The sequence below is a fragment of the Poeciliopsis prolifica genome, unplaced genomic scaffold, assembly GCF_027474105.1.
Source record: "Poeciliopsis prolifica strain line A6 unplaced genomic scaffold, Auburn_PproV2 SCAFFOLD022, whole genome shotgun sequence".
Taxonomy (NCBI): domain Eukaryota; kingdom Metazoa; phylum Chordata; class Actinopteri; order Cyprinodontiformes; family Poeciliidae; genus Poeciliopsis; species Poeciliopsis prolifica.
The window spans coordinates 5534858-5550409 of NW_026562397.1; the positions used below are offsets into that span (position 1 = coordinate 5534858).

Consider the following 15552-nt stretch of genomic DNA (forward strand, 5'->3'; position numbering starts at 1 on the left):
TGCGCTTAAGTAAGCTTTTATGTGATAAAACAAGATAATCAGAAAAAAAAAAACAGGAAAGGTGACATTGTTGACATAAATAAGCTACATCATTAAACAAATAAAACAGAGCCCAAGGATGTTTTCTTTTTGTTTTTTTACATGAGATAGCACTGCATATTAAAAAGTTTTAAAATATCTGCAAAATGATGATATTGAAAACTTCTGTCGCTCACAAATTAGCAAGTCGCTGAATAGTCACTTAATTTCTAGCATCAATGACGATCAATGATTTTACAACTAATGAAAAACCGGGATACAGTTCATTAGAGACTGAAAATAGTGCGCTTTCTAACATCACTACAGCTTGTGGCGTTTGAGGTTTAAAGGTCTCCCGCCGCGTTCGCTTCTTTCCGGCTTTATTTTGAAAACCTCCACCCGGAAGTAGTCGACGCAACGCAAGTAGCATGAGCTAACGTTGCATCTCACTCGTTTGACAACAGCCTCTGTCTTATCTGTCAGACCACAAACATGTAAGAGTCAATTACGCTGCGATAGCCGAGTCCACCGCAGACTGTTTGTTGAAGGCAGTTAAATGGTTGAAGAGAGTCCGACGCAGAAGAGAAAAAACGGAAACGGCTAATTTGCTAGCACACATATTCATGTGCGTCCTGGTTTTACCGTCGTATTGCTAGTTTTTGCCGTCAGTATGGACCTGTAGCCAAAGCAGACTTCTTTTTTTTTTTCTTTTTGTACAACATTTCTCCGCTTCTTCACGACTAAGTGCTTTCTTCGGGCTCAAAAGGGGGAGGAGAGCTCGTACACCCTACAGGCCTACATGTGTGTTTGTTTTCTGCTTCGTTGGGGGAAAAAAAACGGGGTCCTGTTCGGTTCAGCCTGCTAACGAGTCCCTGCGCCGCGGTAACAACCGCGTTAATTAATGAGATAAAAAGTCGGCGCATCCCGGTCGTTATAATGAGTTTCTTTAGTTTCGGACAAAGTGCAGAGATCGATGTAGTCCTCAATGACGCCGAAACGAGAAAGAAGGTTGAGCACAAGACCGAAGATGGGAAGAAAGAGAAATACTTTCTTTTCTACGACGGGGAGACGGTCAGTGGGAAGGTGAACGTGACGCTGAAGAACCCCGGGAAGAGGCTGGAGCATCACGGCATCAAAATTGAATTTGTCGGCCAAATAGGTGGGTGGGGAAGTTATTAGTCATGTCATGCAACAAATGAGCACAAACATTATTCCTCATGAAGCACTGGGAATACTTCATAAGAATATTTGTGAAATGCAACGATTTGTGGTCTTGGAGAGCTTGTTTGTTTGTTTATCTTTTTACACTAGAAAAGCTTAGCCAGTGTCAACTTTTGGGAGTTTCTTTTTTCCAGATTTTTCTACACATTACAATCCCAAGCTTCAATTCATTGTATTCTGGTTTTATTTGATACACCAGCTTTGTGTGCATCTGTGAGCTTTCCAAATCAACCCAGTGAAATATTGTTGAATTCTTTCACAACAGCATTGTTCAAGCTCTGACAGATTAGTCGGACAGCATGTGCGTGTATCAAATTTAAAGTTTCAAGATGGCAGATTATAATCTGGATTTAGGTGTTGGTCGTTCTAACGCAGAGTAACGATTCTAAACCACTTAATTGCAGCCCTGGTTGTATATTTGGGATCACTGGTTAACCTCCTCTCTAGTCTCGCATCTTTGGCAGCCTCTAACCAATTTTTTTAAATATATTTTTTCTTGGGGTTGCCTTGCAGTTAACTCCGTCTATTGTCTCTCTGACCAGCTCCACTGAAGAAAAGCATCTCCACAACACAGCGCTGTCACCACTTCATTGCATAGTTTATATTTAGCGTGATGTGCTGGGTTAGTTAAAAAGTTCAATTTTGGTCTCAGCAGAACCAGAGCACCTACTGCATTGTTACCTGTAAACTTAAACAGGGCTTCTTACCTGGAGCCAGTCCAAGGACTTCAAAACTGGATTTATGTTCTCTATCTTACTGGTTTTGGTGACATGAGTCCATTAATCCTGGACAGAGGGTATAGAAGGCTGACTTTGTAACTATCTTTATGTGACTCTGAAGGTTCAGATCTGAGTCACTGTTCTCCTTCCCCTGTTCTTCAGTTAAGGTGGGTGGTCATGTGTTGACAGGTATTTGCAGTTGTCCCACTCTCTGTAAATGTGCAGATATTTGATTGAACAGTTCTTCACAAGATGAAATGTTGCTTTGCTGCCAAAATCTTTGGCCATCATGATGCTGCTTGCTCTCTCGTGTTCTTCATCAAACAAATAAGGACTAAACAGAACAGCCAGATTTATACTGAGACCACATTACACATAGATAAACACTATTTACAAATTAGGCACTTCTGAAGGCAATTAGTGCATTTAATTTAGTGTCTCCTAAAGTGCAAATCAAACTCAGATTTTCATGTGTAACAATTTTACAGCACTACTATTTTCATAAAATGTATAGACGTTTGTGGTTGCAATCTGGAAAAGTCTTGGTGCAGTGGTGTCCAAATAGTTTGTCTTGGGAGTCAAAACAAGAAGTTAAACTTGCTGTGGGTCATACAATTCATTCAATTAAAAATGCAAAGATTTTTTTTTTGTAACTCTTCACCTGCTCAACAATAAATCAGTTTGTGAAATAAAGTCTGTATATCATTGAGAATCCAAAATGTAAAAGTACTGCTGGGCTGTTGCCTTATTAAAAGAAAAAAACAGCCAATTTTCATATTTTTGGGATCATTGATTGCTTTTTATCTTATTGGCTACATTTTTACCCATTTTTGACTTGTGGTAAAGGGGGGTGAACAAAATAATGTCAAAGGTCACACATGGGCCCTGTGCCAAACTTTAGACAGCGCTGTCTTAGGGGAATGACTACCTTTGAAATGGACTGTATAAACATAAAATATAACAAATGCATAAAAAAGCTGTTATTCTATTTTATTCTAAACGCTCCCAGTTGAACTGAAGAAAGGTTGCAGCCTAAATGTGAAACTGGAAAGTAGTACATGGAGGTGGGTAGTGATTATTTCTGGGGTTTGTCCTACAAATTGTGGTGCAAAACACCCGAATGGTGCTTCATCATGCTAACCAGTGATGCGAGTTACATCACAGTTGGGAGGCTTGTTCCAAATCTCCAGACGGAAATCAACAACAAAGTGTTCAATGCCTTCCAAACTGAAAGTATCTGAGGATCATCGCTGCAAGAAAACAGAAAGACCTGGGCTGATGTGACCCTCCTCATGCTATAGATAATAGATAACACTGCTGTAGTTGTATGACTATTTAGTTGCAAAATAACGTGTATTCTTTTAATATTTTCAGTGAAAGAGACAGGAATTTTTGTCTTTGTGTCGACAAACAGATAGTAATGTATCAAAAATACTTGGACATAATGTAATTAAAGCTTGGTTTAATTGTATTTAAGATTTGGGCATTTTATTATTATTATTATTTAATTCTTCACCCTCCAAAAAATCTTAACTTTAGCTTCAAATCCATTTCTCATATATTCTGTACAATATAAAGTCCCAAGTAGTTTCAGCTGAGTAATTATTACTTACTTGAATCTAAATACAAGTTTTGTTTACTGATAAAAAAAAAACTCACTGTATTCCAAAATGTTTACATTTTTTAAAATAAAGATTAAAGCTAGAATTGTCAGTTTCTTTAAACAAAGGAATTAACGATCAATTCAAACTTGTATATAATCATGTTCCACATTATCATTAAATAAAAAGCAGTTGAAAAAAGCAGGGTAACGTTCTGGCTTTCATAGACATATTTATATTTTTAATGTGATTTTGTGTGGATCGCCTTATGTTTTTATTTTTTTCGTTGTATTTTTAACATCACCCTTCTCTCCCGATGTTTGTCCAGAGCTATATTACGACAGAGGAAACCATCACGAATTTGTTTCCCTGGTGAAGGATCTTGCGAGACCCGGTGAAATAACCCAGTCGCAGACCTTCGACTTTGAGTTCACACATGTCGAGAAACCCTACGAGTCCTACACAGGCCAGAACGTCAAGCTAAGGTGTGTTTGATCATTCGCTCCACTGCTGTGCAGGTACAGAGAATGTAAGGGTTACATTTTAACCTGCTTGGCACGCAACCCTGAGTTCAACATTTAACTGACGATGTTGTCTTTATGCCACATTTATAGATTGGATGTAAAAATCTGTTTATGTTTTTAGGTATTTCCTTCGCGCCACGGTGATAAGAAGATTAAATGACATCAGTAAAGAGATGGACATTGTGGTCCACACACTGAGCACCTACCCTGAACTCAACTCCTCCATCAAGATGGAAGTTGGAATCGAAGACTGCCTCCATATTGAGTTTGAGTATAACAAATCTAAGTAAGACATATTGAGATTATAAACTACTGCACGGCCTATAACTAGCCATGGACAGTTATTATTTTGTTTAACATCTGCAACAAGCAAAGACAAGCTGATGTTTGTTCTAAAAAGAAATCTTTAGATATTATTTCTTATTGATCACAGGCCTATTAAAAAAAAGCATTTTGTAGCGTGACTTGATTATGGGGAAAAAATAAGCTAGAGTTGCTTTGGCTCTCAAACAGGAGAACCGCATTCCTTTTTCATTGCTGAATGTTGTTGAAAATCTTCATGTGAATAGGAAAATATGAGCCAACTAATCAACAAGGCATATCAAAACAGAGAGGACGCAAGCTAGCATTAGGTCTTGCTAGCCCCACCTTGTGTAAAGATCCTCAGCAGAGCAAGATGTGCTTGATTCGGAAGTCTTTTTCACTTTTGAAGCGATGGTTGAATATGAAACATAATGCTTTTAAGCGAGTTGCTGGTAGGAAGTTAATGCTGGTTTCTAACACCAGCTGTTTGAGGAACCAAGGGAAAAACTGTCAAAAGCAACAACAACAAAAATGATTGGAAATATTGTAGTGTAAGAGCAGAGTATACTTCTGATTTCAAAGTGTAAACGTAAAACATAAAAATTTGACCACAAAGCATATAATCAGTTGAAAACTTTTTTTCTCCCCCGTTTGTTAATCCTGATAGGTAAAAAAAACAAACAAACTGGGTTGTTCAGCTTAAAGGTTCTTTGACCAAAAATCAAACTAAAATAAGTTAAATTCATTACTGAAGTAAGTTTTTTCTCTTTCTTTTTTTTTTCTATCGTTTGTTTTGTGACAGATACCATCTGAAGGACGTGATTGTGGGCAAAATCTATTTCCTCCTGGTGAGGATTAAAATAAAACACATGGAGATCGACATCATCAAACGCGAGACGACCGGCACCGGCCCGAGCGTCTACCACGAAAACGACACGATCGCAAAGTACGAGATCATGGACGGAGCGCCGGTCAGAGGTGAGCGTCTTTCATTTAGCGTTAGATCTCTAACAAACAAAAAACAAAAATGTGATTAAATGCGATTCATCTTTCAGGTGAATCTATTCCTATCCGATTATTTCTGGCCGGTTATGATCTGACTCCGACCATGCGAGACATCAACAAGAAGTTCTCGGTGCGCTACTACCTGAATCTGGTATTGATCGATGAAGAGGAGAGACGCTACTTTAAACAACAGGTATGGGGGAAAAAAACCAAAATGATACATTTAAAGGCAAAATAAAAAAGGAAGCGCCAGATTACCAACACACTGAGCACACAGTAGTTTGCTTTTGGTGATGCGCACAAAGCATTTATTTCCCATTGAGCATAAAATAAAGAAACACTTGATCTTAACAATCGGACACAGATTGAATTCTAAAATTGATCTCGGCACAGTCCATTAACTTTTCAACTCGCGTCAACTAAAGCGAATCTTTCATTCACACGGATCGATATGAGCCGCTGGTTCGCCAAAGCGCTCGCGCGCCCCTGGTTAGGCTCCGCAGGCGCATCAACAACAGAGCCTGATGAAACCGTTTATGCTACATTGGAGGCTCACTAGTCGTTTTAAAAGGCGGACCTGCTGCAGGGATCAGGAGGGCGTGGTCGCCGTTTGGAATAAACATGCTCCATTCACGGCAAAAAAGTGTTTTTGGTCTAGTTTCTAGTGCAAATATCTCAATACAGTCAAACTAACTTTTAAGTAAGTTTGTAGCAAGATATAGGAGAGTGTCTTTTTTTCACATTTAGTGCATAAAATCATGGTTTGGAAACTAAAATTTTGAATGAAGATTTTCTTATTTTAAATGAGTTTTGAGTCGAAATGTTTTAGAACTTTGTGAAAAAGAGGAATTTCTATCGTCTTTTACACTTTTTCTGTAAACGAGATAATCTAGTCAGGCTCAATCCTCATTTTAATGTCAACCTTCATGGAAGAGAGTTAATTTCAGAGTCTTAGATTAGTAATTGACCCGATCATCTTAAATAATTGGGTCACATGTTTGGGGTGAAAGCAGATTTTGTTTTTAGTCAATAATTTCTTAAAATGTGTAAAAAAGCACTAGTTTCACCATGAGATTACTTCACTTATGACAAGGAAAAAATGTCTTAATAATCTACTGCTGGAACTAGAACTTTTTCATCTATATTAAGGAATTATTATTTGCATTGTAATAAGATATTTGCTCTACAAACTAGACCAAAAATGCTTGGTAAGATTTTGTTTTTGCAGTGCCGGAGTATAGAAAATTATTTTATTTCCATGTTTTTTCTCATACCATTGTGTAATTGTTTTAATAATCCATCAATTCTTCCACGCACTTCTTTCATCTTTTGACCCATCCCTCCATCCATCCATCCATCCATCCATCCATCCATCCATCCATCCATCCATCCATCCATCCATCCATCCATCCATCCATCCATCCATCCATCCATCCATCCATCCATCCATCCATCCATCCATCCATCCATCCATCCATCCATCCATCCATCCATCCATCATCCATCCATCCATCCATCCATCCATCCATCAGTCCATCAATCCATTCGTCTGGTAATCCCTAATCCCTTGTGTGGTGTGTTGATCTGTTTATCCATCCAGAGTTGTGTTCATGCTCCATTTGAAATCCCTGCTATTATTTATAGGTGAATCTTTAGATTGAAGCGGCGAGTCTGGACTATTGCAAAAGTAAAACGTACAGGAAAGGTGTTAGACCACAACACGTCAACACGGCACGGCTGCTGCGTGTTGCTGTCGCAGATCTGCGTTCTCTCTCTCTCTCTGTCTCTGTCTCTCTATCTCTCTCTCTCTGTTTCTCTCTCTCTCCTTTTCTCTCTGTCTGCGGCTTTTAGCAGACATTCCCGTGCCGTCTTTGCTGAGGAAGCTCCAGCTCTTTCTTAAGTCACGGCCGCTAGCGTTCTGATGCATAATGCATGAAACTGCATCACAATAAAGGTTAGCCATCTCTCTATGGGTCAGGGGAAAATTGTGGCTAGGAAAGTAAAGCAGGGATATTCCCAATGAAATCTCAGTTTTTGAACGTGGTTTTATGACAGTACTTTTTTGGTTGTTGATTTTTTTCTCAGCTCTCAAAAAATGCCATTTTGGCTGCTGACCGAGCAGCGATCGCTATTAATCTCTGTGCTTCTGATGCTATTTTAGATTCCATATGAAAACTAATCTCCTGGTGTGTTAAATGTTGCAGTCCATTTATGCAGCCCTTAGTCCAAAACATCGGTCTGCAACCTTTACCATACTAAGAGGCATTTCTGAACCCAATCCAGTGAATTTAAACCATTTTAGAGCCACAAATGTTACGTGGCATGACAAGGTTTTTTTACATAAATATCTACTACAGGAAGTCTGTTATTTAAAAAAAAAACAATATATTTAGGTTTGTAAAATAGAAAACTCTAAAAGATGATGGTAACATTTTTTTAGATGGGATGTTGCTGATATTTGCACATAATTTTATGCCTATTATTAATAGATAGATCTACATAAAAATGACAGGTACTTTTAGTGACAGTTGTGGAAACTTGTTGCAAACTACTGGTTCAGATTACGGGGTTTGGACCAAACAGATGTTGGACTTCTTTTGTCTAAAGTCTTATTTTTAGTTTTACCAAAAATATAACTGTGGCAGTTCATGTTTACCACTATGTTGCACTGTAACCAAATAAATTGTCAAGTACTTTCTATTCTTGGAACCCAGAGGGTTAGATATAATTATGTCAGATCTTAAAAAGATTAGCTCATAGTTTGACAAAACATATAGATCTGGAAGTTCTCTACATTCGGTCTGGAGTTAAATAAAAAACAAAAAACATGGGTTTTGTTGCAGAACTTTCTCTTTACTCAAGTAGACTTAATTAGATTTATTTGGAACAAAAATACAAAAAAAATGACACAAAATGAACAAAGCTGATTTGGAAAAGTGAGACAGAAATGTAACTTTTGTCTCATTAATTTTTGATTTAATGCTGTTAGGTTAAAATGAGTGCCAATCAATTATCTAATAACATCCCGCTTAAGCCTCCCTTTGGTGTGGTAGTTTGTCCTCCATCCAGAAGAGGGCGCCACTAATCATCATTAAGCTGAGCCAGTTGATACAGGAGTAAAGATGGCGGTGCCAGAATGGGAAAGAGAAACAGTCCAGAGTTCGTTATGGGTTGCAAAATGTTCTTTATACATTTTTAATTCTATATTTATAAAATATATACATATATATGACTTTTATTTATCTTAAAAGGTGTTAGTTAATGCCTTCCGTCAAGAGGAACCACAGACTGTATGAATATCTCTGTTCGTGAGGGATTAAGTGTTTCACATATTTTATTTTTTCATCTTTTATTTGTTTTTGTTTTTTTTTACTATTTCTGTTTATTTTTATTTTTAACACAATAGAAAATCATAGAAATGCAAAAGACACATTTTTGTACAACAATAAAATTAATATGCTCAAAAAGGAGTAGGTATAAATAAGAAACTTTTATTTTTTTATTCAGCATTGTATATTTATGAAATATTTCTATTTTCTATTTATTTAATACACATTATTGAATAAAGTGTAATGATGGGGGTTCTATTCAGCTTTATATGAACAACAGTCTGTACAGATTGTGAATAATCCACTGAAGTCTACTTTTTGCAGGAATGCAAAAAGACAAAAACAGCAACAACAAAAAAAGAGTCGCCTTGTGTTATCTCTACCCTAACAGGAAATCACACTGTGGAGAAAAGGAGACGTGGTGAGGAAAAGCATGTCCCATCAGGCCGCCATCGCCTCCCAGAGGTTCGAGGGCTCGGCCGCTTCAGAGAGCGCCCTGGAGCAGGCCGCCAAGGAGGAGAGCGGCTAGCTCCGCCCTCCTTCTGCTCGCCGGCAAATCTGCACCGGACGGATGATCACCTGACAACTGTGCAAACATCTGGCGAGGCAGCTGTTTCACTCGTGGCTGTGCTGGTAAAAGAAAAAAATTAAATAAAAAAAAGGAGGAAGGAGGGGAAAAAAAAACACAACAAGATGCACACTAATACCGTGCGTGAACTTTTGAAAAAAGGAAAAAATAACAAAAACGTTTGCATGAGGCGTTCAGGGTGGCTTCAGGCTCCTTCCTCACACATGCTTATTATTTTCTGTACAGGAATCAAACTAATCACCTGTCGCAGTGTCTGCTGTGTAAGATCACGTAAAACTCCTTACATTTTTACACTTTCTTCATTGCATTCTAATGCTTTTTGGATGTATTGATTTCCCTTTTTCTTTGTCAAATACCAGTTTTCTTCCAAGTGAATCTCTGACATTCCACGTTGAATGAATGAATTCCTATAAGGTCTAACAAGGAGGAAAAAAAAAAAAAGAATCGACTTTGCACTGCTTGATCTTGTTGAACACATTTTCCTTTTTTTTTGTTGTTGCACAAAACGCATCGGAAACTGGAACCTCTTGGTCCTGTTTGGGCGAGAGCTTTGAAGTATTATCCCACTTTTTTGTTTTTGTTTTTTTTTAAACGTGTAAATAAGACCAGTCAAACCTGTTAACCTGTTCCAGCTTGTATAGGTTGATTTAACCCGGACACAGAGCTACAGATTGACCTTGTCATGTCCATGTGCTTTTACCTCAGCATTCCAGTGGTGTTTTGGAGAAGTGTTTGTATTAGGGTCCGACCGTACAGAGTCAACTGTATCCTCCTCATTAGAGACTTGAAAGTTGTGCCTATGTGTATTAAGCTAATGAAAATCTTCCTGCCTCTAACATGATTTTAGTCTTTTAACAAGAGAAAAATTACAGTAGAACTATCTATCTTTTGCAAAATGCTTATCAATTACTCCTCATTCCCAAGCGTCCAATAAATTGATGCCAAATGGAAAACGCTTGTGTGTTTGTCCATAATTGAGTGGATTTATTAATGTGCCACAATTCTGAAAGCTTCAGACAACACAAACATTAGTTTCGGGTTGTAAAAATACCACTGATGGGCATCGCTTTCTGGTTTCCAACTGCATTCCACTAGTTTTACATTTCTACTACCACTTCTGTACCAGTTTAGACGCTTAACACTTTGCTAACTAGTGGATTGGTGTCCAGCTTATAGGCTTTGTGATGAATTATGCTCACTGCCTACTTACTAGTGACGCCCATTGACCTGCTTAAGTAGGGATCATCAAAAAAGGGAAATTGGTTTTAAGTGACTCTGAACTTGGTGTGGTTATTCATGGAAGACTGGATGGTCGCAGAGTTTCAAAAATTGTAATTCTGCTGTGATTGTCACTCGCCTTTCAAGGAGAAAGGAAGTCCAGCCCTGCGCCAGCAAGGCGTACCAGTTAAAACTTAAAAAATAACAACGTAGACATTTTAGTATAAGTTGACAATGTAAGCAGGTTCCTAAATCTTCACTAGTTAACTAGTTGGGCTTATTTTGTTCGACGGCTTTAATAAAGTGATTAAACTAAGAAGCTCATCCACCAAATCAGTGGATTTTAGGGTCTACTTGTCAAGCACGTTAATCTACTTGTCAAGCACGTTAATCAAAGACTAGTAAAATGTTCCAGCTCACATGTTCCCCACTTTGCACCCATTGAAAGCTGAAGTTAGACCTCAGACCCGACAAGGACAAACAGCAAAAGACAACGAATGGATGGATAGTTATGTTAAGGCACTGAATGCCAACGATCTCACTAGACTTGCGGTAATTGTCATGTTGCATCGTGTGGTAATTGTCATGCAGCAGGCCTTTGACGCTGTTGGTGAGCTGGCAGATAAAAGTTGCACTAGTTGGCAAACTCAGCTTCTTTTGCCCTTTTGAGCTTGTGCAGCAGAGTACTACAACTAGTTCAACTGGTTAAATGTCTTTGCAAACGGGTTAGTGAAAATGACACCTCGTACCCAGGGTATAGAATATTCATGCGTCCCGCTTGTCAGGCCCAAGGCCTTGCGGCCGCTGCATGTAGACGGATGAAGGCGCCTCGTGTTTCTCTTGAACAGATTGGGGAAGGATTTTCGGACGAACCGCAATCGGCGCAATGGCGTGTCGCCGTTAACATGGCGTCAGCTGGTATTGCTGCTGATCTGCACGCTGACATTCAGGTCATTAAATCTTAATGCAGGGAGACAAAAGGGGCTGCTGGATAATGTAGAGGAGGAGCTGTGCTCCGGCAGAACATCTCACCAGAGAGACTTGGCTCCGCTTCGAATCGTCTTGTTGTGAACTGTGCCAAGCCTGATGAGGAGCAGATGTGCCCAAGAACAGGCATTCTTTCAAACGAGATCAGATATTGCCACGCGACAGAAAGATGAACGGCGGCTCTCTTTCGCTCCCTTACTGATCCCCCAGTTAAAAACAGAATTTTATTAAAATGTACACCAGCTCAGGTTTAAAAGAAAAGTGCTGCCTCTAAAATAAAAGCCGGCATTCAGCCTCTTTCGAAAACAATGTCCCTCAATCGAGAAGAAAACTGCAGTGTGGTCTCTGGGTATGACCTTTTTCTGTGAGGCAACAGTGGTAACAATTGCTAACTCTTTTTGAGGAATTCCTATCGGCAAATGTTCGCACCCAGGTGGGTTGCAGATCCAAGGAGGAAAATCCGTCTCTTCTTCAACATTATAATGCATAGTGTCTCTGCCTGAGAAAACAGAAATGCATCTCTTTGCTAAGATAAAGGCCGAATAAGTGTTTCACATTTTCTTAATATAAAAGAACAACAATGAATTCCACAGATGTCTGTTTTCTCTCTTTAAAAATGCATAACTCACCAAAAGAAAGAAAAGAAAAAAGACGAGTCGTCTTCCCTGATGTAATCGCGTTCAACTCGATGAAGTCGTTGCTGCATTTTTCATCATCACTTCCTGTCATGCAAACATGAGACGCATAATTTAGATCGGCATTGTGCACAATTTTCATTTTCTCCTCATGAACAACATGAAGTGACTCTTGTATCGGTTGGGTAACAAAATTCCAATTTGTGTTCAGAGGAAGGTCACACGTCTAATGTTCCTGCCTGGTCAGCGTCAAGGCACAATATTTGACCGATCATGCTGTGTGATGCAACACTAAGTCAGTCAGTAGAATGTCAGTAAAAAATATATATATTTCAGTAATTTAATTCCAAATATGTGCACTCGGTACACACCAAATTCCACAGCACATCTACATGCTGAGATTGTCAAAGTCAAGCTAGCACAGCTGACCTCACTATTTTTTTATTAAAACTTTTCTCGCCCTGGAAAATGTGATACTCTTGGACCTTATCTGTCTGTCATAGTGTTCACAATTAGTAGCAAAGCACTGCGTCCTCTTTTTTTACATTTAAGATTTAGCGCGTTGCATTGGGAACTCGACAGATAAAAACCAAAGGTAGTCATCGAGCAGATCTTGCGCGTGTGGTGTCATGTTGTCCATATGTTGTGAATGCATCCTTCGTGCATGCAACAGTTTAATGTATTCCTGCTAAAGCAAGGTCCCAGAAGAAATCTTTGGTCCAAACAAACTGATTTATTATTCTAAACAGTGAACGGCTTCACGGCGTCATGAACCCGGTCTTCACAGCGGCTCTTTGTCCTCCAGACTCAAAATGAAGTCAAACTCCTCTACGGATCAAAAAGGGAAAAAAAACAATTAGAACCAGTTTGGGACTGCGACATGAAAACACAGTGATTGGTTCTCACACACCTGGAGTGAGAGGCTGAACGGAGAGCCGGGCCCTGGTGAACAGAGCCACGTCCCTCAGAGGTCCTCCGTTGGCACGGTGCTGGAGGTGGAGTTCCTTCAACTCCCTCAGAGGAACAAAACGCTTCATCATTCTCTGAAACTGAACGTCCACCTGAAGAAACCGGGAACCCAAAAGCTCAGCTCCGAAGGGGGATCTTTGCCAATGACCAAACCGCCGAACGGATCGTGCTCCCGACTCACCATGCTCCACTTGGGGTTGTCCGGCGTGCTGCTCGCATCGTAGTGAACGTCTTTCTCGTCAAACTGAGTGTGGTCCACGTAGGCTTCCTTCACGATCTGATCCAGGAAACAGAGCTGAGCATCAAACCTACAGTACCTCCCAGGAGGCTTCCTACGTCATACCAGCGTGATCATACACCTTAATTGTGGAGGAAAAAAATGATGCATGGGATTCGTATGCTGGTTCCTAACGACTAGCTAGAAAAGAGCTCGCAAGGTAGCTACCTCGCTAGCTACAATATCTAGCAAGTACTAGCAGAGTGTTACGGGTAACCTTGAGTTACCCGTAACTCAAGTGAGTCAAGATGTCAACGTTTTACCTTAAAGAAAAGTCCTGGGAGGAAAATCCTACAAATATGAGATGAAATAGTCCCAACACATCACAATTTAAGGACAACTAACATTTCTTTAGTGGATTTCAGACATTGTAAGGGATTCGACTTCCATAAATAAATGTACATGTGCGCCGACACTCCACTATTGGTGCTTTTCAGGTTTATATTTGTAAAAGACTCTCAAAACCACGCGTAACTTTAGATTCCATTCATAATTGTGCACTACTCTGTGCTGGTCTTAATAAAATACATAAAATTCTGTAATTACAGAAAGGGCAAAAAAAAAAAAAATCACAGAACTGTTCCAGGAGTCTGAATACTTTTGTTTTTATTAATGCTTGACCAGGAGATGACTGACTCACTATCATAATCCCTGCGATCCCCGGATCCTTGCAGTTGCTGTGGTAAAAGAAGGCCTGCTGCCCCACTTTCATCTGCCTCATGAAGTTGCGAGCCTGAAGACACAGATTTCCTCTTTTCCTCATGGAGTTTTTTTGTTGTTTTTTTTTTCAAAATAAAAGTGGAATTAAATCAACAACTCGACACACCTGATAGTTGCGGACGCCGTCCCAGCAGCCGGTCTTATGGGGCAGAGCCTTCAGGTCCTCGATGCCAAACTGGAAAAAAAAAAAAGAAAAAGAAAAGAAAAGGACAGACAGGCGGTTGTGAAACGCTCAGATGAGGACCATTAATTCCTGTCGTTGCTGAAGAAGGCGATCCCGCTTTCTGTACCTTCACGTCGACGCCGTTTTCAAAGCGGCTCTCAGGCTCAGACTTCATGAGCCAGCGGGTGAAAACGGGAGAGACGGAAGGTTCAGGAACCTTCCCGGCTTTTGCATCAGGAGCTGCAGCTTTTCTCTTTCCGCCGGCTGCAGGGGTTTTCTCTTTGCCTTCAATTGCTCATTAGGAAATAAGAAAGCAATAAGAGTATTTAAAAGTCTTTGACAAATATATGTTGACTAATGGGTTTAAGCAACTAAAGCTTTGTCATTTACATATATATATATATATATATATAATATATATATATATATATATATATATATAAAACAAAACATGCATATAACATTTAATAAAAAGTTTTATCCTGCGGGAATTGAAATGCTTACCTGAATTTGCAGACACTTTACTCACTCTGGGCTTTTTCTTTGGGGGCATCCTTCACAGTCTGCAAAGACCCCCTGCAGAATCTTGGGACTCTGTGCTTTTATTCACTGCTTTTATCCCCTGCTTGAGACATTTAGATTTTGATCAAACATATTTTAGCGTCCAGGTAAATATAAAGTGACGGGTATTTATTTGATTACAAAAAAATAAAAATAAAAAAAAAACTTTTTATATTAAACACTGTTTTTTTGTTGTTGTTTTTTTTTACAGTGTGCTCTGCTTAAAATATTAATCTTATAAGTTAAAGCTGTATAAAATTTGCAGACTTATTTAAAAAAATGTTTAGAAGCTGCAAACCAAAACAGCTGACATTTTAGTTGTGGGATTAACAAAAGAAAGAGATGTTTATTTTCCCGTTTTTGAATCATAAGAAATAAAGTGTTTCCGTAATGCGCGTGAAACTTCGCGACCCACGCCGTAAATTGAGAACCGTGTGCTCCTAATGACATGCGTCAGGTTAATGAAAATAAATAAATAAAACCCAGCGTGATGTGTGGATCATGTAGAGCCTAATGTCATACCTTCCTGAGTCACACAGGCCTTCGAATCCCGCGAAAAGCCCACAACGCGTGACGTCAACAAAACGTGTTTTCTGACGCTAGCTATTTGGCTAATGTTGCATTCAGTGTCAAGCAAAAAACGGGTTTTTAAACTTGTTCTTTCTTACGCCTTGCTTGTATTACCTATTATAGTGAGCTAAATACTACACTTT

At 39.2% G+C, this 15552-nt stretch overlaps 2 protein-coding genes across 2 annotated transcripts; one reads left to right on the top strand and one right to left on the bottom strand.

Annotated features, from left to right (window-relative positions):
- Positions 1-417: 417 nt before the first annotated feature.
- Positions 418-9404, top strand: LOC129369951 (vacuolar protein sorting-associated protein 26B-like). The gene is made up of 6 exons (XM_055045639.1): positions 418-1177; positions 3888-4044; positions 4205-4369; positions 5189-5364; positions 5442-5584; positions 9112-9404. Exons 1-6 carry the CDS (start codon positions 955-957, stop codon positions 9247-9249), a joined length of 1002 nt encoding a protein of 333 aa, XP_054901614.1. The 5' UTR covers positions 418-954; the 3' UTR covers positions 9250-9404.
- Positions 9405-11763: 2359 nt separating this feature from the next.
- thyn1 (thymocyte nuclear protein 1) lies at positions 11764-15428 on the bottom strand. Its single transcript, XM_055045642.1, has 9 exons — positions 15362-15428; positions 14783-14900; positions 14406-14572; positions 14222-14290; positions 14036-14128; positions 13300-13395; positions 13060-13210; positions 12144-12977; positions 11764-12013 (listed from the first exon to the last, which is right to left on the bottom strand). Exons 2-8 carry the CDS (start codon positions 14829-14831, stop codon positions 12931-12933), a joined length of 672 nt encoding a protein of 223 aa, XP_054901617.1. The 5' UTR covers positions 14832-14900; positions 15362-15428; the 3' UTR covers positions 11764-12013; positions 12144-12930.
- Positions 15429-15552: the final 124 nt, after the last annotated feature.

Coding starts and splice junctions, on each gene's coding strand:
- thyn1 (XM_055045642.1), bottom strand. CDS start 14,831: ATGCCCCCAAAGAAAAAGCCCAGAGTGAGTAAAGTGTCTGCAAATTCA. Junction 14,291..14,405: donor AAAACGGCGTCGACGTGAAG/GTACAGAAAGCG, acceptor TTTTTTTTCCAG/TTTGGCATCGAGGACCTGAA. Junction 14,129..14,221: donor ACGGCGTCCGCAACTATCAG/GTGTGTCGAGTT, acceptor CTGTGTCTTCAG/GCTCGCAACTTCATGAGGCA.
- LOC129369951 (XM_055045639.1), top strand. CDS start 955: ATGAGTTTCTTTAGTTTCGGACAAAGTGCAGAGATCGATGTAGTCCTC. Junction 1,178..3,887: donor TGAATTTGTCGGCCAAATAG/GTGGGTGGGGAA, acceptor ATGTTTGTCCAG/AGCTATATTACGACAGAGGA. Junction 5,585..9,111: donor GACGCTACTTTAAACAACAG/GTATGGGGGAAA, acceptor CTACCCTAACAG/GAAATCACACTGTGGAGAAA.